This window comes from Branchiostoma lanceolatum, chromosome 11 (assembly GCF_035083965.1).
Source record: "Branchiostoma lanceolatum isolate klBraLanc5 chromosome 11, klBraLanc5.hap2, whole genome shotgun sequence".
NCBI lineage: Eukaryota > Metazoa > Chordata > Leptocardii > Amphioxiformes > Branchiostomatidae > Branchiostoma > Branchiostoma lanceolatum.
Genome location: NC_089732.1, coordinates 11,305,126 through 11,330,330, shown reverse-complemented (window position 1 = coordinate 11,330,330; position 25,205 = coordinate 11,305,126). Strand labels below are relative to the sequence as shown.

The window sequence follows — 25,205 nt, the reverse complement described above, 5'->3', positions numbered from 1 at the left end:
TTCGGTATTGGAGTTTCAGATGTATCTTGAATGCCCCTCTTTCATTTCTTAAAGGTACGTATTGTAGAATCTGGCCAATGAAAACATTAAACAAAATAACTGCCTTTTCGTGTAATTTTATCCACACCATATATGTTGAATCTGCCTTATTACACTGGACAGCCATAGTCACAGCCTTATCACACTACACAGCGAAAGTCACAGCGTATGAACACGACTTTGTTGTGGTGTGAGAACGTCTTGAAATATGCACACCGCCTCTTGAGCTGTCAGCTATTTTGTCTTGCGATCTACGGCTGGGGAGTTTTCGGTTGGCTACAGCTGCAGAAAGCTATGGGACTTCCCGCGGCTTGCTTTCGCGTTAACGCTTTATTTACCAACGCTGAAAATGTTCACTTGGAGGAAATGACGTGAATGTATTGAAAATAAGTTGTAAATGCCGGTCTGAATGGAAATTTTTAGATTCTGAATATTTGCAGTTTAGTTTGGCGCCAATATTCTACAATACGTAGGTCTAATAAAATCTTTCCAATAACTAATCGTCCCAACAAGTTCCCAAAACTTTGACAATGACCTCCTCCGCCAAGAGTTGTTTCAAAATCGACAGTTAGTTCAAAATAATATTACATTCCAACACTATATTTTTCTAGAGGTATCCACTTTCTCCATTGGAAATGCATATCTTCATTTCACAGGAATGTTGAATAACAGATCTGCGTGTGGGAACAACTGATAACACCGTAAATTTGAATACACTTTTATCTAGACAACTTAGGTCTGAAATGTAATAGATTTTAACTCTTACGGCGCCAGAAAAGTTTCCCACGAATAAGCAACTAAGCTGTTTTATTATATTTTTGATAAACGTTTGCTTGGGTAGCCATAAGAAACCAAATGTATCGAGCGAGCCTCTAATGTACTTTCTGTGTAGTCGGTGGACCACAAATAATGTAGAGTTTCGGAGGGTGAATAAGAATGCACCGTAATACATATGCCTTGATGCCATTTTCTTAGTTCAATGGTTTAGTTCTCGGAAGCATATTGTAGGACTGCCTTCCCAGTGTCGTAAGAGAATGACATTTTCAGGATATACTAACCCTATCACGCACTACATGAAGATTAATAATAAGTGCAAAATAAGTGTCACGAAGAAAAATTCCGGCCTTCCAAAAATGGTGCTTCAAACAATTTTGCGTATGGGTCTCCTTCATTTGTGCTGTTTAACGCTTCGAAGATGATGTAAAACCATATGTATCCTGATGCTGTATAACATTTACTGTAGTTCTATCTTTCACAATGATAGACGTACCAGTACAATTAACTGTATTTCTAGATCTTATCGATTTTAATAAAATCAAAAATCTATTCGATGTGGTCAACATTAGGAAGGTTTCGTAGCAAAAATATCTCCTTAAGCTACAAACATAATTGTCTCCTTATTGTAGCGTATGCAAGAATAAATCCCATTAATATTCAACTTAAAGTTTAAAGGAATTGGTTTGCGTCGTACCAGGAGCTTTGTAGTAGAGACTTACTGAATCAAAGGCTGTAGCTTATAATGCTTTTGTTCAAGCCTTTAAAACAGCCGGATATGTACGGGCCCCAAATTGGCGACTATGGTGAATCGTGTGGCGACAAAGCTAATCTTTATGTGTCTAAGGGATTATTGGTAAGCCTGGATTGTAACCATAGACACCACGGGTCACAACGTGCATCAATATCGTCTGGGAAGCAGTAAGTGGCCGGCTGTATAAGCTCTGTCACACTTCCGAGTACGCATGCTTGGCGACAGGAATTGTGGGTAACATGTCAAAGGTGAAGGCCCCTGAGACATACACAAAACCGGTCTAGGCATTTTTATGTACATAGAAACAATGGTCGGGACGAGAACTGTTCACAAGCCAGGAGCCTTCACCTTTGACATATTACCCACAATTCCACGCATGCGTTCTCGGAAGTGTGAAAAGCTTATTGCATACCTATAAGGAAGGGATTACTCGTAATACCGGGTCGTGCATGTCGTGGGTTATAACGTACATCAAAGTTGTCTGGGCAGTAATGAAGGACCAGCTCACTAAGTTACTTCCGATAGGTGACGTGATGTCATACCAATTCAGCTCACTGAAGAGCTAACCTTCCGCTGGCCGTGACCGGAAAGACAGACGCTCTGTACAGTAATCAAATACAGGTTCATTGTACGGGGGAACTGAATTAATTCCTAAAGTCTTTTCGACAAGTACAATGAACAGTGGACTAATGCTTAACTTCCCGTTCCAAGAACCGCAATCCTTTCCTATAGTGTCGGACGAGTGACAATATTGATGATTCAAACTCTCGAACGTTAAGTCCAGGGCCAGGATCTAGGAGCAGAGTTGCCCACGCACGCTACGTTATGCTGTGGTCACAATTGGGAAAAAAGGGCCCCGCAGGTTAATTTAAGGGCTGTTTCTTCGTGTGTGTATTTTTTAACTTTCGATCGTGACCCTATATCCTGTGGGACACCTTGTGGCTACCGTGATATTTTTCGGCAACGGCAGGGCCCGGAATTTTTCTAATATATACATAGTCAGTCAGTCTATAGACTATGACATAGTACTGCGTTAACAAAATTTCAACAACAGAAAAAAATAGTAAAAAGGAAACTATTCAAACGATCGAAACATACATCGCAAAAGGAATTTTTCTAAACTCGGAGTTAAAATCAACCCGAAACCCGGTAACAAAAAGACGCCGTTAGCTAACGCCGAGACAAATTTGGGCCCGGCCGGGGCTACATCCCTAAGGTGCACGGGCGCTTTAGGTGACTTTAGGTGCCTTTGCACATGCATATCGTACACACACAATTTCTACCTGATGCATCACTCATGCTGCTGCAGTAGCTATTCATGGAGATCATCACAACAATGACTGTTTCCCTGCCTGAATGATGGATGACACAATCTTAAACACTCTCAAATCCCTTCTCACAATTTCACGAGATGAAAAGAAAGCAGGAGATCAATCAATACGTGCTGTTTCTAGCGGATCTGATTTTTTTTAATGATGAAGGAAAAATAAGCACACAATTAGGAATCCGGCCCGGCCCCATGAAATTAGACAAATATGACACTTCACATTTTGAGTGAACTATTCCACAAATAGTGGCCCGTGGGTTACAGATGGAATTTCAACATTGAGTTCGATAAAGTGTGACTTTTGCTGGTACAAAAGACATCAATTTTAACTGGGAAATATTTGTTAAGTTCGCCCCCTCCCCTCCGGCAAACTATCCTTAAGCCTTGTAACTAGTATTATTCCATTTTTCTAAGATCTCACAACTCAAAATCTACACTATAATGTTTTACAGGAAGACAACAACGTATCTGACATCCAGCAACCACTGTAGTACGATGGACAAAGTAGCAGCCTTTCTCGTGGCCGTGATCACATTCATTTGTGCGGAAGGTAAGCATTGGCTTTAAAGGGGCATATTGTGACATGAACATAAAACAAAATTCTTTGTTTTTGATTATTTTTCTACATCATTAGTTGAATCTATCTTATTACACTGCACAGCAATATTCATCACGTACGGATGCGACCTTGTAGTGTCGTGCGAACGTCTTGAAAAATAATTATATACGCAATCCCCACCGCCGCTTGAATTGGCCGCCATCTTGTCCAACATTCCGACGAACCACCGAACACGCGATCGAACGCCCGACGTTCTGAAGTTTGTTTACTTGTGGTGATTTTCCTGTGACGCTCGAACTCCGACCATAACGGTCGATTCGGATTTTTCGTAGCGTTCTACGCTGGCTTATTTGCATATTAACTTGCGGGACGCAAGTTAATACGTAAATGAACCAGATTTTACACGTTTTGCGTTTTTCGTCGTTTATCAATGGTGGAAATGTGACAAAATGACGGGAATATGTTGGAAATACGTAACAAATAAGTTACAAATGTGAATCTTAGTGTAGATCTTTCAAATTCTTACTATTTGTAGTTTTTGCCCACCAGATTCTACAATATGCCCCTTTAACAAGTTCGCAGGCCCAACCCTAAGGTCATCTATATTCCACAGTTATAGCCAATCATGTCAAAGTAATCCATTAGCTTTACTGGCATGTTTTTACTTGCTTGCTTTTTCGCACGCGTTTTTATTTCTACGAAGATTTATCGGTAACTAAATTGCAATTGTCTTCTCCGTCCTGTTTTATTGAATATAAGTAACGCAAACGCTTTATATGTGTTGCTGCTGCGTCACAGTGGGACCAATTAAGTTGAAATACAGGTAAAGGAGTGCGCTTGTAAAGTACAGCTGCGGCGCAGTAACTAACGTTAGTGAAGAAAAATTACATTGTGTCCAAGTTCAAAGACATATTTATGGCTGGAGTTATTGGATATTATACAAAGACACCACCGAATATATGACGATTGATGACATAAGTTTTAATGAAGATTTTCTATGCTTCACCTAAATCAATTCTATTTTGCAATTTCGAAGTCCTAGGTCAACTTGAAAGTTAAGAAAGTATGATTCAAATGTTCCCTTCAACATAGCTTGCATATGTCATAAATATGAAATAGCCAATTACTTTTTCTCTGTGCATCTTTTTCTCATTAGATATGAAAACATAATTTTTATGACTTTGTTAGCATATTTCAAAACTATAAATGTTTTTAGAAAGTTAATTTTTTTTTTAATTCAAAAAGCTATTATAGTATTTCCTCATTAATTATGCAAATGTTCATGTTATACAACTTGATGCGTTTCATAAAGCCCTCTGGGCATGAATGTACGGTTAAGATCATTGTCATTAAAATGTAAAACATTCTGTTCAGGTGCGACAGTCAAGCCCAGCACGCCTACCATCGTCACCGTGCGTGGGATGGAGGGCGACTCGGTCACCCTGCCGGCATACTACCGTAAGGACTACCGACTCTTCGCGCTGACGTGGAACAAGCTGTCCGGTGGGATGTACGGCACCAGGAGGGCTGTCTACATGTTCTCTCCGTCAACCAACTCAACCATGTCCTTCGGGACGCTAAAGGTACTGCTGAATGTCTGTAGAACGCTTCTCATCCATTTTATACTACTAACGGTCGCAATTGGAAAAGGGGCCCCGCCGAATAGTTAACGGGCTGTTTTTTTGCACTTTCGGGCGTGACCCCTACATGGCCCTGTGGGACAATGGTCGAGACGAGAACAGTTAACAAGCCTTCACACATGACACTTTACCCACAATTCCTATCGCCGCACATGTGTACTCAGGAGTTTGAAAGTGCCTACTGCAGTGACTCTATGAGATGCCTGCATTATAGTTCGGTGCGATAAGTAATTTCGTTGATACGTCGTCTTTCATTACCCTTTGGTTTGCACCTAATCAACTTTTCATGTCCCACTGCAGAACAGAGCCTTCCTGACCAAGGACCGCTCCCTGACCATCGTGAACGCAGGGACAAAAGACGAGGGCCTGTACGTTCTAACAAGCCTGCTGGACGTCATTGGCCAGGAGGAGCACTATGTCCTCCTGGAGATGCATGGTAACGTTCTCAAGTCTAGAAACAGTGAAAATACTACTTCAAGTTAGCCCTGGAATTTTTAAGACATGCACAGTGACGTTGATTTCTTAACTACATTTGTAAGCTGGACAATAGAGTTGATGAATATCCGATGAATTGATGTTCATGACATTTCTTCAAATATCTACTTAGCCCCGCCCCAGGTACAAATAGGCGTACCAAGCCCTCTGCAGATAGTTGAGGCTACGTCACTGACCTTGAACTGCACAGTTGACCAACCAGGAGCGCTGATACTGCCGCTCTTCTGGAGGAAAGAAGACGTCATTGTTGACACCTTCCACGTAGTGTCTGAGCAGGTACCTGATTTATATAGCTGCATTTTGATAGTCCTCATATAATAGGAACAATATTATTTGGCCAAAAATTTGCATCAGTGTGTATGCATCATTCATGAATCATAAAGCTGCCGCATTGATTGTACACAATGAGATGACAGGCATTAACAAAACCAATTATGTAAATAAGGACCTAATTTGTATAATGAATTTGGGGGGAGGGGCGTGTTTGTGTTTCCGCTCTTGTAACTCAAGATCCTCTTGTTTATTTGGTGATTTCCTGAAAGAAGCTCTGATGAAACGTATAGATATATGAGTATCAAATAATACAAGTTGTGTGTCCACTGCCAACATTATCATACAATGTTATTGTGTTAAGTCCTGGAGAGATCAAATTTCAATTTTTTCCTTCTGAAAATTGACAGTAACCTATCGAATTTGGTAATTACCTGAAGAATGTCTAATGTCGACGTATAGATATGAGTATCAAGGAATGAAAAATGTGTGTCCACTGCCGATGGTTTATACGACCATATTATTTATAGCCCTAGAGATGTTGAAAATTCCATTATATCCTCCACAGGAGAGTAACCAGTCGTACATGTCTACCCTGTTCCTGGCGTCAGTCAGCAGAGCCCAGTCTGGGAACTACTCGTGTGTGGCCAAACATATCGGCGGGGAGGAGACAGACAGTGTATTCCTGGAAGTCACATGTGAGTGCCCTTTACTCACCTCTATTTCCTGGTAGATTTGAAACTATGTGTGTGGCCAAACACAACGGCGGGGAGGAGACAGACAGTGTATTCCTGGAAGTCACATGTAAGTACCCTTCACTCACCTCTTTGCCTGGAAGATTTGAAACTATGTGTGTGGCCAAACACAACGGCCGAGAGGAGACAGTGTATTCCTGGAAGTCACATGTGAGTGCCCTTCGCTCACCTCTATTTTCTGGTAGATTTGCAACTATGAAAAATGATTGTTCTCCAAGACGTTACATGTTAGTAGCCTCGACTCACCCCTATTTTCTGGTAGACTTGCGAATTATGAGAATCATAACAGGGTCAATCGAAAGAGAGCTTCCAGTTACAAGAAGGCATTCATTCTCTTTAAGAATTATAAGTGCCCATGAAAAACTCAAAGTATGGCAAAAAGCATGAATCGATACATGATATTCATGTAAGTTCTAACAGCTTGGCGTCTGTGATCACCATTAGTCACAGTTGAAAGTCCCCCGCACCATTTTCATATTATCACGGGAAAAGCATGTCGAGGCATCAACACCCGTTTGGCTTTGTATGGCTTTGGTACAGATAAAACCAACGCCCGTAAAATAGCGTAATAACTTTGAATTCCATGGGTCAAGTTGCATTTTTAAAACGACATCTCTTCTTCAAATGAAAGCTCATCTGTGATGGTAGAATCCGTAATTATGCCATATGCATTTTAGCTTTGTTCCAACACAAAGAAAGCACCACGAATTTTCAGTCTGTATCACTGCACCGACTTTCCGGAAACCAGAACTGTGATGAAGTCAGGAGTGAATCAAACGTGACAGAAAGATAGAACCCTCTCTAAACTGTGACGGGAGTAGATTGCGTCTCTTCCTTTGATTTACTCCTGACGTCATCACGTTTCCGGTTCCGGAAAGACAGTAAATCAGACATACCTCCTTCCTAGATCCGGCAAAAATCATCAACATCTCTGAGGCCAACGTCGTTATGCAAGGCGAAGACGTCATCCTAAGATGTCTTGCCGAAGGAAATCCCGTTCCAAGTCTGAGCTGGCTAAGAACTGGAGATCCAGACCCATTAAGGTTAGACCTAATTACTTTTAGATAACTATATTGAACCCCGTATAATGTTATCTATAATATTTTGTAGTTGTAAGTATAGAATAGATTAGATTAGCCTTCAAGTTGTAGTATAACAATTGTTGATTTAATACCTTATGCATTGTTCCATGTACGATTGTTGAGCAACAAAGTTCTTTCAAAGTTCATTCATTCATGTATTGCTTCAAAAATATCATACTGACTTGTCTATCTCCTCAAATGATTGTAAAAGCACATTCTCATCCCATACTGCACACTATTGTATTGGGTAGGTTAGCCTTATAGGACTGTACTAGTAGATGCCATACGTTGTACCTAGTTAAATTGCTGTGCAATAAAGTTGTATAATATATCTCAGCTCCATCGTACTGCCTGTGTACACCGGCACCCGGACCCTGAAGATGGCGCGATCCAAGGCTAACGGGAGCGGAGAGTACACCTGTGTGGCGGCGAACGGCGTCGGCAAACCGCACCACGAGTCGGTCCTGGTGTCCCTGTCGGTAGTGAATGCCGTCACCAAGTTGGAATCAAAAACAGACGGTACTTTGCAAAAGATTTTTAAAAAGACCTACTCTTTCTACTGCATGCATTTTAGCATAGCAAGAAATTTCAGGTGGTCATTCAGATGACACTTTTCATCAAACAATCAAAACATGCCTTCAGATGAGTTACCGTATACCTTCATGCAATTCCTGTTTGTGTTGTTATACCAGGGGTACCACCAACTTGACCTTGTAGAATGATTTTACAAATCTTCAACGCCAAGAAAAAGCTTATACATTTTAGGATCAAACACTTTGTCAAGGTCATGTATTAGATAGGCCGGTCTTTAGTTAATTGTACATATGCTCATTGGAAAGTTCATCTGTGTTGGTTGAAGTCTTTCTGATTCAAAGTTAGGTTGCAATTTTTAACGCAAGGAATTGGACGCAACCAAATTTTCGACTGCTCAACTCCAATCTTGCTTATCCCTTGACAACGACTGGAGTTGATCGGTCGAAAATTTGGTTAAGTCTGATGTCTTGTGTTGAAAATTGAAGCTTAGCTTTTGATACAGTATGTACACATGTTTATTTGAAAATTCTAACTGATTTCTGTGTGTTACCGTTAGTAGGTTTGGGTCTGATGTCCGGCAGTAAGCTGTACACTATACTGGTGATAGCCGGGAGTGTGGCCGCCGCTATCTGTCTCCTGGTGGTACTGCTCCTCCTGGCGTTCCTACTGTGCAGACGAGGGAAGACCTCGAGTCGGAGGCACTCTGATGTCCAGATGAACAACATGGCGACGGCGACACATAATGGCAGAGTCAACGGTGACAAACCTGATGTAAGACCACACAGAACGTCCAGTGACAAAGGGACACCGGCAGGTTAGACGAGTTTTATTTGCAAGTTCATGCCCGATTACTAATTGCAACATGAAACAATACATACAAAAAGTATACCGATAGTGCAAGTTAACAATGGTGACAAGTGGAACAAATGACTATTCTAAGACCTGCTACGGAATACAATCTACTGTTTTTTTGTTTAAATTTTAAATTTGGAAACAGAGGAAGGCGAAGAATCCCACTTTTTTTTTGCAATGAGTGGGTTTTGAGAGGTTAACTGGGTTCTAGTTTTTTTCGTCAGTGAACGTTTGGGAACTGCGGTAAGTTTTCGTAACTTCTTTGAATAGCTCTTATCTAATTAATACATACTCTTGTTCTGCCTTTACCTCTTTTGATATATTGGTGACATCAAACAAAGACATAACAATTTTTGTAGCATTTACAAGTTAACTTATTTCTAAATAACCGCAGTAAATCTCATGACCGATGTATTTGCGACCTTCCTCCTTTGCTACTCATTGTCGCCAGGTGGCGTTGCAGCACCAGGGAGGATGCGGTCCCAAACGTGACTGAATGTATATCCCCCCCAATTGCCTCTATTCATCACTGGTGCAGAAGTTTACCTGTGAATAACTTTGCAACCCTGGTAAAGTTGCGTAACGACTGTTTGCAGAGTTTGCAAGTCAAGAAGGACAAAAGATATGATATCTGGGTTCTAGTTTTAATTTATTTTGTTTGTTTATTTCACATATTATGCATTCTGTTTCAGCGGAAAGAAGATTTGCCAAAGTTTCAACGCCATACGAATCGGACCAGTGCGGCTTCCTCACCCTCCAGGTCAATGACATCGTGGAGGTTCTAAGAACAGACAACTCGGGTTGGTGGTACGGCTACCACAGAGGCAAGCTCGGCGCGTTCCCGGCAGCTTGTGTGGAAATGCTGACGTTAGCAAAATCGTCCAGTCAGAAGAAACTCTGTAAGTGATGATTAGTCATACATTATGTATTTTTTTGGTTTGTAAACCGCCTCATGGCTTAACCAAGTGTGTACTGAAGAGTATAAGCTGCATATACGTGACAGATTTATTTGATCCACTCACACGGTAATGGACCCCTACTCTTTTCGAAGAGTGTGGTGGGTTCCTTGTGCTGACATAAAGATAAACAATTTTGCAAAAAACTTACACGGTTGAGCATCTTCTGTCAACCTAAACGTAGCTTAATTGTAGGTTGAATAACTATATTTACTACATATTCCTGTCGTCTTGTTTTCTTACAGCAGCATCAAGCGAGACAAACTTGATTTCTGAAAAACGGACAGTTACGTCCTGAAGAGCTTGATAAGATGTACATACTTCAGGTAAGTTGGTTACGTTTATCGTTCATTTTGTCGTTTCGTGATTTGAAATAAAGGAGAATCCACATCATTATCGTCATTGAACAAATGTACAAACTTTCTATATATCTTGTCATCATTTGTGTTAATTCATCATCGTCATCATAATTCACGATAACCATCATCGTAATTCATGATAAAGGACTACATTGCAGGCATTCTACAAGCAGAGACTCAAACACAGCTCAAAGCATTCTACGCATGCCCCAACGATGGTGCCTTCCTGGAACTCGTGCCTCCGGAGATATGTACGACAAAATAAGACAGGTTTTGCTATCGCAAACCTGTAATTAGACAAGAGCGGACGACTGGCTGTCATGCCGACAAAACTATGGATACAGGCGATGGAAACGGATATTACGTCACAGTTTCCGTTTCAGACGGAACCGGCTTCAGATGAGGTCCTTGAATGTGGCAAACGGGATTTGCTAAAGGATAGAGGCTTGTTGAAGCCAAAAGACCGCCTATGGCAATCCCATCACCATTCAGCCCGTCACATTTTGGCGAGAAAGCTTTACTGACATCGTGTTGAGACGGAGTAAAACAGTGGGGACATTGGAACCATGTGATTCGGGGCCATACAGATCACTGCAGGTTTGGACGAATCGTCATCACGTTATGTAAATGAAGATAGACAATGGACACCAGGCAAGCGTCTTCATTGGTCAACAAGCGCGGCAATACGTGTGACGTCAGCGAGGAAGGCACTTGCGATGCGTCATGACATTGGCAAGCCATGTGTATTGGAGGTCAAAGTGCTAGCGTCCGTTGCATTCGTCCGTACAGTACGCTCTTCTGGGAAAGTGATGATTTTGGTGTAAGCAGCAGACATTTTATTCAGGAACAACTGCTTGCCAAGTTTGTTATAGTATTCAAGGTCTACAGGTTTAGGGATGTATCAAACTAATAATAGGTGCCAAAAGGAGCACTTGCAAGGTATATCTATCAATGCCAGTAAAACTACGTGGCTACAATTTGGAATTCGTGGATGAATGGCAACAATTGTAAAACACTGTTTGCATCCTTTTATAAAGTATTGAAAAATGTGTACATGACAAGGTATTTCTGGGATATACCGGTGGTTTTAAAGATGTATAGTTGATATTTTCATTGTGGTATACTCTCGATGTACATTCAATATTGGCAGATCTAGTTCCTATGCTGCTGCAGGATTCTACCACACACAAAAAATGAAAATTTTGGCCTCTACTATCAAGAAACGCTATTGAGAGACCGGGAACCTCGATATGAGACGCTTAGGCATAGCCTAGGGGTACGTGAGTTCTAGAGTCCAACTGTGGTAAGCATTTCGGGATTCAGGTATGACTTACAACTTTGATAAGCAATAATATCATTATTTGGGGTGATTCGCTTGCCTATGTTGATATACGAGACAAGTCTTCCACAGAACTCGACTTACTAGCCACATGTTTACTGTAATCCTCTATCGGTTATCCAGATTCCGAAATCAAGCAAAAGCACGTTATTTTTCATCTACTTCATTGCTACGAAGCGATCCGCTGAAAGTAGTCTTGTAGGTTTTCTAGAGTCTTCATTAAACGACCTGAAGTAACCCATCAAGACGCCTCTCTTAAGATGCAAGGCTATTCACTTTAATGGAAGTACATGTATCTTTGAAGAAAACCTCTTTCAGACATGTACGTGAAGAAGAAATTATGTATTGATAAACGGGCCTCTATCTGCATTTAGTAAGGAAGAAGGTGCATATAGTGTTTGTTTTGATTTTCTATTTTGTACCGTATTTTCACGTGAATGGAACCCAGGTGTATTTCGACAAGTAGCACAGTAAAATTTAGCATATGTTTCGTCGAGGAAGCAATGTGGACGAGGCATTGACGTCTGTTAGCTCTAAATCAGAAATGCAATTATTTTTAAAAGACGCAAACAATGTATGCGCATGTACAAACTGTGCAATATCGTGTTGTGCACCTACGTATTGACGTCAGTACGTCATAATCTTGTCACACAGCGTCTGGTTACGCGTCAGTCTTCTTTGTAATCGTACGTCAAGCTAGTGCTTTTTGCGATCGTACACAAATACTCTCGCTTGGTTGTAGTGAGTTTAAAGACTTAGGAGCACCAGGTCTCCAGTATCTGTGGTATATCGTTGAAGATAAATGATCTATTGGTCTTGTACCATCTCCAAATTACCGAGAGGTATTCGCTCATACAGATAGTCATTTGTAGTAAGTATACAATATGTTCGAATATGTTGCGTAGTGGTTGTCATAAGAATCTGGATGAATAAAGAGGATATTGTTGAACATTTCCTGTCTTTATATACGAAGAAGATTTTACCTTATGTAGGCTGAGAACCAGCAGTTGAAGATGTATGCGTTAGGAAAGATCCGTTTGTTGCTTAGTCACAACCACATCAGTGCGGGTATTCATGAATTTGCGTGGATAGTATGATAATAGACTAGATAACGTTTCCGAATCTATACATTAGAATGTAAAGTTCTCCCGCGGCTTCTTTGATCCTGTACCTTGGCATAACTCACCCTTAATGGGTCCAACATGGGGAAAATGAATAAGGGCTCTGTCGTCTGATATCAAAACATGCGTACGCCATTTTCAACAAAACAAAAGAAGACGGAGCGTATATAATAAATGAGGTCAAATTGCAATAGATTATTCACAACTTCAAAGCTATATCAGTGAGTTTCTCGTTCCAATCCAACACCGGTGTCGATATTTCTTAGTCTTAAGTTTGATAACGTTGATGAATGGTTTTATAGCCATACGCATCGTGATATCATCATGATATATCGTATCTTATTAAGGACAAGATCTCCTAACTCCATCTTAGCTATGATATGTCCTACTTTACCTTAGGGACGTGTGGCTTCAATATGTTCACATTTATCATTTAACAAACAATGTACGCTGTTGCTACTCCTAGAGGCCGTAGCAGGGGAGTTCTGTTTTGAATCAGGACACGTTAATTTCCTGTACCCGGCTTGAACGCACTCACGGCAATGACCTGTTTAGGATGCAGATTACTTCCTTGCAATATTCCCCCAGTGCAGTCTTCTGGGGTTGCAATTAGTGGTCAATATACACGTTTCTACACAACTTAAAGAATCCCATTATAATGTGCATGTTATGGCACTATTTCCATCATCACCTATTGACCATTCCATGAATTTTTTAGGCGTTCGTAGAGGACAAAGGATTCATGATGCGGAGTCTATGGCCATGTATTGTGAGTGTTTTAAAGGTGCAGAAATATAAACCATTTTTACCAATTCTGGTCGTGCCATGAAAGTCAGCCCTCCATTTCTTTGTGTTCCACGTTTACGAACTCCTGCAAGGCATTTCATCGTGTTCGAGCTTATATTGATAGTTATAGGCATGATTATAGATAACATATTTCCATCCACAAGTACGATGTTGTCAGCATTGTTGCCAGCTAAGCATTCATCAAGAATTCAAAGTCCTAAAAAGAATCATTAAACTGGATTCAGTATCTGAAAAAGCGTCTTTCATAGAGGATTATTCCTTTCAGTTTTAGTTTTAATTAACAGGACATATATCAAGAAGCAAAATCTATGGAGAATCCTTCTCTATTACATTCCCATGAATAATAAATGTTTACCTTTCACGAAGAGTTACAAGTCTTGAGGCTGCTTGTACATGTTAATGTAGATGGAATGTGCTCAATAAATCATAGAATTTGTGTTGTCAAGCGTATAGCGAGAGTCAAGATGCTTTCAAAGTTTTCTTTTGATATAAAAGGTACTCAGACGAGAAACTGACAATCGGTAATTTCTTGGAATGATAATGATGATCTGCCATACGGACATCTGTACTTAATGCCTAGCTTTAAGTTTTTACCATCACCAAGAAGGTTATGTTTTCGGTAACGTTTGTTTGTGTATCTCTTTTCGTTTGTCTGTTTGTCTTTTCGTTTGTTTGTTTGTTTGTTTGTTTGTTTGTTTGTTTGTTTGTGGACAGTATAATTCAATAAGCTTTGAATGGATCCTTATGACATTTGGTAGATGATAGGAGTCAGGAAAACGAAGGTCAAATTCGATAATGCAAGTCCTAGCGGCTTTCTATGGTACTGCGGCGGAACGTCCAATTTTGTACATGATTGTTGATGAGCATACATTGCTCTTTTTTCATTTGGTACTGCGTTTAATCAATCATGCCATGTTATAAAACGTTGAACTTCAACTTTGAGGACGAAATGAATGTCCTTCTGAAAGTTGCTAACACTTCCTTGTTGCTATATCGATGTGATAGCCTTGCCGATAGCCACTCCTGGGCCTCCTCTACTCACCGTGTACAAACGATGTGTTCTTATGTTGCCGGAGAAAACTGGCGCCAGCTCAAATCCCCTAAGATCCGCATCACTTCAACATGTGCGATTCTTCACACCATTCACTTCATCTCCTAAGACGCACGGGAAGATAAACGGACTCCCGGATGTTCCGCCGCGATAGGAGAACACTTCCGCTCACAGCACACCTGCGGCTTTCTTCAAGGCTGAAAAATACCCGGATGTACCCATTTGTTAGCCTCCTTTGCAGGCTTTCTGGCGCTGGCCTCCTTTATTTTTGGGGAGTACTTACTCGCGATTATCAACATATTGGAGTCAGGATCTTTTGCTTGGGAAATCGTACGGGCGGCAATACGATTTCCCCAGCAAAAGAACCCGTCGATATGTTGAAAATCGCTAATTAGCGCAGCCCAAAAAATAAACTTTGCTTAAATATCCCTTTTCGTGCCGTGCACCCAGAAGGCCTGCAAAGGAGGCTAGAAAAACATCCGGATGTAAGAGGGTGAGTCAATAAGTGATGCAATTTGTTTTATAACAAGCTCATTTTTTCATCAAATGAGTTTAAGTGTAGCACAAAGTTGGGTTATTTCAGTCTCAAGAAGACATATGCCTTTACGTTCCTTCGTGCCAAATTTCGAATCATTTGATAAAATAATGACTATAGTTGTAACAAAACAAATTTCATTACTTCTTGACTTACCCTCATACCCAAGTGCTGGGTTCAGCCACCGAGATTTCGGCATTGTTTAAAGCTAAATGAGTCCACACACAGTATAACGTATAAAGGTGCGATTATTTTGCAGTTCTTTGTTAACACGTTTTTATGGGTCAATCTATATCTTCGAATGACCGAGTGGTTACGCTAGCGCAAGCGAGATCGAGGGGTCAATGGTTCGATTCCTGGTGCTCCTGGACAGACGTTCGGCTCTTGAGAAAGGCACTTCAGGTGTAAAATGGGTACCTGACGTCGCTTGGAAGTTAAAAGGCGGAGGAAGGAGATATAGGGTTGGTCTCCACCTTCCAGTACCGTGCGCTAGGCACAGTGGATAACAACCCACTGCACCTATGAGGTCAAAAGTCATATGAGACTACCTTTTTATATCTTCATCAATTCAGACATACATTTTGTATTACGATGGACATAAACCGGTAAAAGAGTTCGTTTCTACATTAGCATGGCTTTGAACAATCTCGACAAGATGTTGTCAGTGTGGTTTGCAGGTCTAAAATATGTATAACCACAAACTATAAGCTTTATAGGGACTTGTTTTAAATCAATAATATTTCTAACTTTATTACTAGCTTTACTTTCTTACTTTCTTACTACCTTTCCCGTAGCTTTGATACCGTTTTATTTACTAGTTTTTATTTTTCCTGTGTAACTACTGCAGTGGGGCGATGTCCCTGTGTCCGTGATGTTCAGAGCTAACTGTTACATTCATATCAAATCCTACAAGAATGCTTGTAGTTCAACGACCATGAAAGTATGGAAATCCGGGAATTTGCCGTGCAAACTCCATTGCGTATTTTTCCACCACCCTTACCTTCTCGACCAAAGTCACGTACCAATTTTACACCTCGATGGGGTGAGGAAAGTCGTGTAAAGTGCCTTTCTCAAGGACACAATCTCTAGCCAAGAATGCAAGGAGTCAACACTGTGATCTCTCGACCCCGTGTCCGCTAGCCCAAACACTCAACTATCGGCGCCACTAAGCCGCCCTAACTCTTCGCAACACGCACGCATAATTAGTGCAAAGTTATTAGTTCTGAAGTCTTAAGTCGAAATTTGACGAAGGCGCAAACATTGCCAGCGGGCTTGATTAGACCGCCGGTAACTCCTGCTGTTAACTCGATGCGGAGGGGATTACTGAAACGGCGCCCGCTCGATAATGAGAGTAGAGGAGGCCGCCTGCAGCCGGCAGGTTATCTAAAATGGCCTTAAGGGCCAGGGAATAACAAATCTGATGAACAGTGCGGAGGAAAATGTTTTAGGTGTGTTCGGCAAAAATAACAAGACCTAACTAAGGGCCTAGTCACAGTCGTCGTACGATCGTCGTACGATTGCAAATTGAGGGCATTCGTGGGATAGTCGTGCAAGTGCCGTACAAAATTCTGCTGTCTTAGTCGATTGGGCGTCAGAAGGATGACTGCTGAGACACAATTGCAACGATTTAACTGTTTCGACCTTTTAGTCAAAAAGGCTTCATCGGAATGGTAAAGAGTGGTACCGCACTTTCTTTTATACCCTTCTATTTTAGTTAGATCAGGGTGCTCTACTCCCTGCTTTAGTTAGGGCTGGGCGCTCTTAGGAATAGCCAATCAGCTTACTGGATCTTTTTTTGCACTGGCTAAAGTGACTTAGAAATCAAGCTGTCAGAAAAGGCTGTCTGAAAATATCATTGTCGGCCGTTGGTTCTGTCTCATCCTGGAAATTCGGCGGCATGAAAATCGCACAACGACCTACGACAAATACGACCGCGCCCTAACATGCAGTACGTCTTTGGAGATTCGGCAACAGGTTGCTCACAATAGCACATCCATGCTAGCCTACACAAGTTTTCCCTTTGTCTACTTAGCAAATACAATCAACCGTACTCCCTTTTCCTGCTCTCACTTCAGACAGAAATCTCTGAAAGTAAGACGTTTAACGTCCATGATGCTAACTTAAACAGAATACCTTTTCTGAATATATCATTTTCATCCTTAACCTTGTAAAGAAGATGCATTTATGACATGAAGAAGAACATAAAGACACCTGATATGTCTTCCTGACATGTACACCGGGCACGTTTCGCTGAAAAAGAAAGGTTTATGACCGATTCAGTACCGGTGAAATACATAATAATCTCAAAGTTTATTGCAAATACATGTCCGATGGCTAATTGCAAGTACAAGCAGCACATATAATAATGGAAGTACGTACAATGATATTAAGGGCTATACATCCAGTGCTATGGTACATTCTAGAATACCTTCTATATTTATTTCATACCATGATGCCAAAATAACTCTCACTATAGAAAATATATCACGACATTCGGAAAGTATGCCAGTATCATTGAGGAAAAAGCGTGACAAGGTTGAAATGAAATGTTGTAGGTTCCATATGTCATCTTGAATAAAAGGTGCTTCGGGTGACGATGTCTTTAATCTACTCGGAGAGAATGAAGTCGCTTGACTGGCACCAGAAAGTCTGGCGTCTGGTTGAAACATCGCCTTCAAACAATTCCCACCTCATGTCAGAGGAGAGTGTTTTATATGTGTCTGCCTTAAGGGGAAGTCTTGCACATCTTCTTCCTTCTACGAACTCTTATCAGGAGTCTTAAAATTGCTGCACGTCTGTTGTAGATAGCGCGGAACTGTGCCTCCAACCCTCATAGCTACGCGTGGCCTCTTATCTCTGAAATGCGCCTTACTTAGAGAAGTATCACCTTCCCGAGAAAGGAAAGTCCAATAAGTGGCGTACACGCAAGATACTGCCGCGGGCAAAGTGGGTGGTTTTCCCTCTAATTGCGCCCTAACCGTTAGTTGTTTCTATCACTCGGTATTACTGTCACCCACAGCAGTCTCAACGCGCTTGGAAGAACATTTAAGACGCATTTAAGGGCAGTAGGTGTGCATTTAAGACGATAAGGAAACATTTCTTGAGACAGACTTTTCATTGCCCGTGGCAATATGCGGTGGGAGATTCACCTAATTGTCTCCTTTCGCAAATAAATCATATCTGAACTTATGAGAGTGCCAATATGTGCATGCAACAGTGCCAAAAACGCTTTGTAGTGGTAGATAGTGACTTCCGTGGATCAAGAGGGCATTTCCAAAAAGCCGTCGTTGTCTTACGTGTGTTTAAAGTTCTGACAAAAAAAAAGAAGAAACTTCGGAGGAAAACTGGAGATAAAGAGGGTTCAAAGGGAATTATAAGACTAAGAGAGCATTACTTGCTACGTCATTTTAATGAAAGTGACCTTTAAAATGATTGTAGAATAATTGTCCTGGCTTACGAAAATGTCCGTATGCGCGTAATACCTTTCCTATCACAGCTTGTAATTGTACACATGTTGGAATGCACATATAAATCATGATCACTTAGTTTCATACAAAATAGTTTCCTTCAATTCTTAGTTTAAGTAGTCAGACTTATTTTGTGTAAAGATATGAAACTAGCCAAGATGCCAATGATTACTTACTCCAATATCATCGCATCTACACAATTCTTATATGATGTAAATCGATATGGATCGTTATGGTGTCCTGATGATTTTTTATCAGATAATAATCAAATGATATAATAAGTAGATGGGTGGTTGAGGGAATTCCGAAAAATAAAAAATCGTCAATCGAAAGTGGATGATGCCCACAAATAATCTTAACCAACTGTGTACAAAAGGAATGTTTATATGTATGTAGGGACTAGGTAGGTAGGTAGGTGGCGCTTCTAAGGGCGGTCGTGATGTTACATGGGCTCCTCACACGGCGCCTAGCAACCGGTCATTTCTACGTCAATTCGTGTTCCAAAAAGTCTAAATGTCATTGCAGATGTACATGAAGACCTCCTGACTTAGTTAGGAAAGTGTTTACTCACTCGAAGCCAAGTGTATTGTGTATTTTCACGTTTTTATAAGTCGTTATCATAATATCATAATATCATAATATCATAATATCATAATATCATAGGGCCAGACCTTTCCTGTGTTTGTTGATAGGAAGTCCCAGCGGGAGTGTAGTTTGGCCGGTGGTTTTTGAGGTCACCAGAGAGCATCAATCTAATTTGCACAGGCCTGCTGACAAGCAGGTGTTGTCCTTAGATATAGGTCGACAAAAGGTACTTAAAAATGTAATTATAAACAAGCCTATTTCACCACTTAATTAGACCCTGATTACAATTTGATACGTCTTTATTTTTTAATCATTACCTCAATAACCTACCTGTCCAAAACAATGCAAATTCATCAAACCCTACCCGAGTTATTCGCCTCCAAAGGTAACATAAAAAAGGTCTACTGCAGTTCTAAGCAAGCCACTAGGGGGTCTAAACTTACATCACTTACTCCCTACCCCAAGAGCTGTACACCACTTAAAAATCGTTACCATAGCACTTGTATGAAATTTGACTACAAGCTTTCGGCGAATTTATAAGCTTTCCTCATTTATTATGCAAATTATCGTCTTATTTGCATGACAAGTATTCAGTTATGTAAAACATCACCGAAACTATCCACATGCCATCAATTATGATAATCCGTCAATCCCTGCTGGAGTTATTCGTCTCCAAATGTATTAACAAAAACGCCAACGGCAGTTCCAAACGAGCAGCTAGGGGGCCTTAATTCCCACCACTCACTTGCCGTCCCAGAAGCTATATACTACCTAAAAAGCATGAACCTGACGCCTCCAGAAAATTTGGCCTCAAACGTTGAAGCTCCGCTACAGTACCTCAAATACCCGCTAGGAGGCCCATTATCGAACTTGACCTTCCTCTTTGACATCACTACCTAGTACCTATCCACAAAATATCATGCACAACCGCCAATAGCTCCTCGAGTTATGCTGGCGACATACAAACTCTCACACACACAAAGCCAGCGCCAAATAAATCATTTTTAAACTTGACCTCCGTTCCCACAATCTCTTCCAAACTACCAAAAATCATTGAGATCCATCAACGTTTCCGTCATTTTTTTTTGCCTACATACAAACACAGAAAAATTAAAAGTCCGCTGCAGTATTGTTGGAAAACGTCAGGTGAACGATTTTTGAACTTGACCTTCCTCTGCACAACCACTACACACCTACCAAATATCATGAAGATCCATCAAAGGTTTCCCGAGTTATGCTCTTGACATACATACAGACCCACACAACAGCCGGCTCAACCGAAAACATAATCTACTCCGAGTTCCTCGACGAAGATAATCATGGCATTATTAAAGACATTTTGAAGACAAAACAATTGGGTATTTGACCACGAGTAGTATGTCTCCTTCGCATTTTGTCAATGTAGGTAGTGGGCTGTACATTTCCCGTAAATTGTCACGTTATGAAGAATTATCAAATCAAAATGTCACGCCTATTTTCTGCAACAAGACAGCGTTGAACAGATACAACAGTATGTTGTCTCTTTTCCTATCAAGCGATCCAAGCTTCTTTTATGTGGATTACCTAATGCAGCAATATAACCTTGATTGACTGAATGATTTATTGTTTGTTCTACTATGATTTTCGCTTTCAATCCTTTTCAAAGCCTAAGAATCAAGAACTCTGCCATCTGTTTTTCCAGTTATTTTTGCCATTTGGCATTAATTCTGGGTTGTCTATATCGCGTTACGATTTCAAAAACATCTGTTTGAATTCAGAGCGACTGAGGCAATACATGCGAAACATATCAAATATATAACACAGCGATAACAACTGTAAAACGTAAAACTTCAAAACTGGTTGATGCCTTTTGTGCAAGATTGCGGCATTAAAACTAAGACGCAAACTTATCGCGTTACGATTTCAAAAAAAATCTGTTTGAATTAAGAAGGACTGAGGCATTACATACGAACCACTCGTGATCTGTGATAGAACAACGATAACAACCGTTAGCCGTAAAACTTCAAAACCGTTTTATTCCTTTTGTGCAAGATTGCAGTATCAAAACTAAGACGCAAACTTATCGCGTTACGATTTCAAAAACATCTGTTTAAATGCAGAAGGACTGAGGTAATACATGCGAAACACTCGTCATCTGTGATAGAACAACGATAACAACCGTTAGCCGTAAAACTTCAAAACCGTTTTATTCCTTTTGTGTAAGATTGCGGTATCTAATCTAAGACACAAATATCCCCTGAATATTATTGGAGGATTTTGTTGGATCAGTAGTTTCCTGTGATCTAGGAGCTTTCTGTTTCAGGAGGCCGGGGGTAGATTTTTCTTTCGAGAAACGTGAACGAATCCATCATTTAATGATATTTTTGAGACGGAATATTGTTAGAGGACTTTGTTGGATTAGCGGTTTCCTGTGATCTATGAGCTTTGTGTTCTGGGAGGCCAGGGGTAGATTTTTCTTTCATTTAATACTTGTTGAGAAACAATAAAACAAAGAAGATATCTTATAACTGTAATAAATTACATAATTACTATAGAAATAATTGGATATTAAGTTGATGATAGATTTCTGCATTCTTAAGGGATTTATTGCAGTGTGAAAGAACACGACTTCAGAAAGAGCGTAATTCCCCTGATAGCTGAAGAATTGGTGTTTACGTCGCCTTACGTTGTGATTAATCGTCATAATGTCACGTTCACGTTTGTGTATTGTATGGGGGGTAATTAAACTGCAGTGTGGGTGTGTTTATGTCTGAGGATCATCATTTATAATGTGATCACAAACAATCCACGGGCTTTCATTCAGACATGATCAGAATAAGACTCTTTTATGACAAAATGTAGTGGTATTCTGCCTGTTAGTCTGTCAATAGATCTAGTTTTCCGTTCAAAATGCTGTAAGGTGTGTGGATTATCATTACTGAAAGGTGCAATAAACTCGTAATCCTTAGCGCCAGGGGGTACGATTTTATTGGTGTAAAGGCCTCTGATTTGTATGCCCTCCCGGTATTTCATTGTCAGTGGTATGTTTAGGGACATAATGTTCGAGTTGCTCATGTTAGCTCAAAAGCACTTCTTCTAGTGCCGTGGCCTATTTTTATTGGAAAGTATAATACACCTAGCGACGCCTAGGCTTTAATCATGAATGCTGGGCTCGTTGAATACTGTAGTTCAACACGATGGCAGACACAAAAACTCTTTTCTTACATATAGACTGGAACCATGACTTGACGTGTCTCCATTAAATTGTGTATGATTGTGTGTTATGAATGACAAAACATTTTTTCAGTATTCTAAGCGACAAGAAATGACATGCCTATTATAAAGCTATGCATGGAATGTCAGTGATTCCGAAATGTGACAAAGTTATGATGAAACCTCCATATTCAACCTTTCACAGTTTCACCGATCATGGAAGATAAAATAAAGACTTTATTGTTGGTATAAACGTACGTATATCATGTTCTGTGTCTTCTGTCATTTGTTCACAGCCTTCATGACCACTTGGCTATAGATCTCATAATTAAGGCAACGTTTTTTCTCAGGTGCCAAGAGCCCAGGATGTCATCCATATGATCAAATGAAGATGGCGTAATTATCAAATCCTCATGTCAAGAATAGTCCAGTAGGCCAAATTTGTTACATAGGAAGCAAGAGTTCCACGACCCCATACCTTCGCCGACTGATATTAACCTTTTCAAGTGGCATATCATAAATGTTCCCGACTTATTATGCAATTAGAGATCTCATTTGCATGTCATGTCAGTTGATCAACTCCTCTACCCAAATAACACAAGTTGCTATATGGGTACACGTTTGTCTTACCTTGACAAAGAAGGATATTGTAGCATTTTCTCATAAACTATGTAAATGAGGCCCCATGATGTATGCCTGATAATGTCCACATCTGCTTACCTTCCAAACGCTACAAGAATGAAATCCCCATTCATCTACCATTATGGAGTTATAGTATTTGCCATAAATTATGCAAATTAGGTATTTAATTGCATGCTTGATATCTGTCGATACTCCGGTCTTTCTTAATTACATATTTGACGTGTTTGAGAGTCCTAAAGTGGCATGCAGTGGATTTATATTTTCATCTTCCTTACTAACTATGCAAATTAGCTACTGATTTTCATAATTAGCATTTGATCTTGTTAATCATCACTCAAGCTATCTACATACCAAATATCATGACGATTCGTCAACCTCTTCTTCAGAAAATTTGACAAAAACGCCTCTATATTTCCAAGCTGCTAGGGGGCCTAAATCTACACCACATCTTTGTTACATCACAAGCTATTTGTCACCAAAAAATCAAGACTATAGCCCGTCCAAATCAAAAGATACCAAAAAAAACCACAGAAATTCTGCTGCAGTACCATGGTCACATACTAGGGGGCTCAAAATCGACCTCAATCTTTGTCTTCCCAACACCTACCCACATACCAAATATCATCTTAATCCATTCAGACTGAGGTTCTTGAGTTATTCTGACTACAAAAACCCGGAAACACAAACACACACACACACAGACAGACATACAGACAGACACACCCAAAACAATATCTCCATTTTTCATGGAGATGATAAGCATCCATGTGCTACATGTCCAAAGTCTGTCTGCAGTCTTGTAGAGTTGGTTGGTGAGGCTGATGAGACAGTGTGTGGTCGATCGGCCTTTCAGGCACCCGAATTGGTCTGTAGGTATATATTTTTACATCCTGTAAGACCCACGATGCAAAGAAGCTCTCGCAGACTTTGGCTATGCATGTATCTAGATCTTCAGTAGATGTACCACTATTGCCTCTTTCCATTCCTGTGGGACAATATCTTCTCGCAAGGAATGTTGTGGAAGTTGGTTATATGTGTACTAAGTTCGTAAGCAAACTTTTAGCAACCTGCAACTAATTCCTTCTGTGCCTGTAGCCTTTGTGGTTCTCATTTCTTATTCTATCAGTTTCTGACACCGCTGCCACGGCTGGACCATCGGCGGCGGCCTATAGCTTGATCTTTTACCAGAACTTCTCCATAGAAGTATACAAATTCTCTTGAGCGTGACGTGAACCACGAGTGTGCATTCATAGTACGGAGTTGGCAAATATCTGACGCAGGGTTGTACTAATAGCACAGCTAATTTCGGGAACGGGAAAATCGCTGGAGGCTCGCAAAGGGGTTAAAAGTTGTAACCGTCCGCTATCTTCTAAGCATACTTACATATCTTTACATCTGCTTGGATATTTCGGCTAAGGTCTCCAAGCAGATGTTGGGATGAAAGATCGTAATGTTTTCTGAGTGACAGCCGGGCTTCTCTGACAGTCCCTTACCCCAAATAAGTAGGTGAGAAGTTGGGTAAAAGGCAAATGTTGTTAAGGGAAAATAGATGATGTCCACATATATCCTCAATCTACTTAATGCGTACAAGATATGATGAAAATGAATGTAGGTGGCGCTTCGACTGGCGGACATGGTGTTACATGGACTCCTCGCGCGGCGCCTTCAAATCGATCCTTTTTATGCCAACTCGTGTCTTAAATGCCTTTCTATAGGTATGTAAAGATGTCTGGAACTACTCCCGAAGGTTTTCATTGGCCTTATGTCTAATATCTTTTCAATCTTCACGAATTAGAAGTGGGGATTATATACCCTATCATAGCCTAATCTGCAGTACCGCTCCCGGCCGTATCGTGAAAAGTGACAAAGGAGACCGTCAAATTGCCAAATTTCGGTCTTTTCGGGAATGGGGGAATAGCAAAAGACTCGCAAAGGGGTTTGAAGTTTTGATGCTTATTTGACCTTGAACTTGAAACTGCGATCACGTAGAACAAAGTATTGTGATATTTTAGACATTTTGCCCAAATGCAATGGGATTTTAGGTCATAAATTACACGTTTACTTTGCATC

The 25,205-nt window shown here is 40.5% G+C and overlaps 1 protein-coding gene across 7 annotated transcripts in view; it reads left to right on the top strand.

The window, feature by feature from the left end:
* The window catches only part of LOC136444760 (nectin-4-like), a 64,226-nt gene extending 51,542 nt beyond the window's left edge, over window positions 1-12,684 (top strand). For 6 of the 7 annotated variants that reach the window (XM_066442491.1, XM_066442490.1, XM_066442489.1 and 3 more), the window contains 11 exons: window positions 3,347-3,444; window positions 4,828-5,036; window positions 5,394-5,529; window positions 5,701-5,864; window positions 6,427-6,556; window positions 7,521-7,656; window positions 8,033-8,214; window positions 8,786-9,043; window positions 9,774-9,980; window positions 10,283-10,363; window positions 10,555-12,684. In XM_066442491.1, coding sequence (XP_066298588.1) covers window positions 3,390-3,444; window positions 4,828-5,036; window positions 5,394-5,529; window positions 5,701-5,864; window positions 6,427-6,556; window positions 7,521-7,656; window positions 8,033-8,214; window positions 8,786-9,043; window positions 9,774-9,980; window positions 10,283-10,335 — 1,530 coding nt within the window. In that variant the 5' untranslated portion in view covers window positions 3,347-3,389 and the 3' untranslated portion in view covers window positions 10,336-10,363; window positions 10,555-12,684. The remainder of the gene's footprint in view (window positions 1-3,346; window positions 3,445-4,827; window positions 5,037-5,393; window positions 5,530-5,700; window positions 5,865-6,426; window positions 6,557-7,520; window positions 7,657-8,032; window positions 8,215-8,785; window positions 9,044-9,773; window positions 9,981-10,282; window positions 10,364-10,554) is intronic. The other variant, XM_066442493.1, reaches the window with a different exon arrangement.
* Window positions 12,685-25,205: the final 12,521 nt, after the last annotated feature.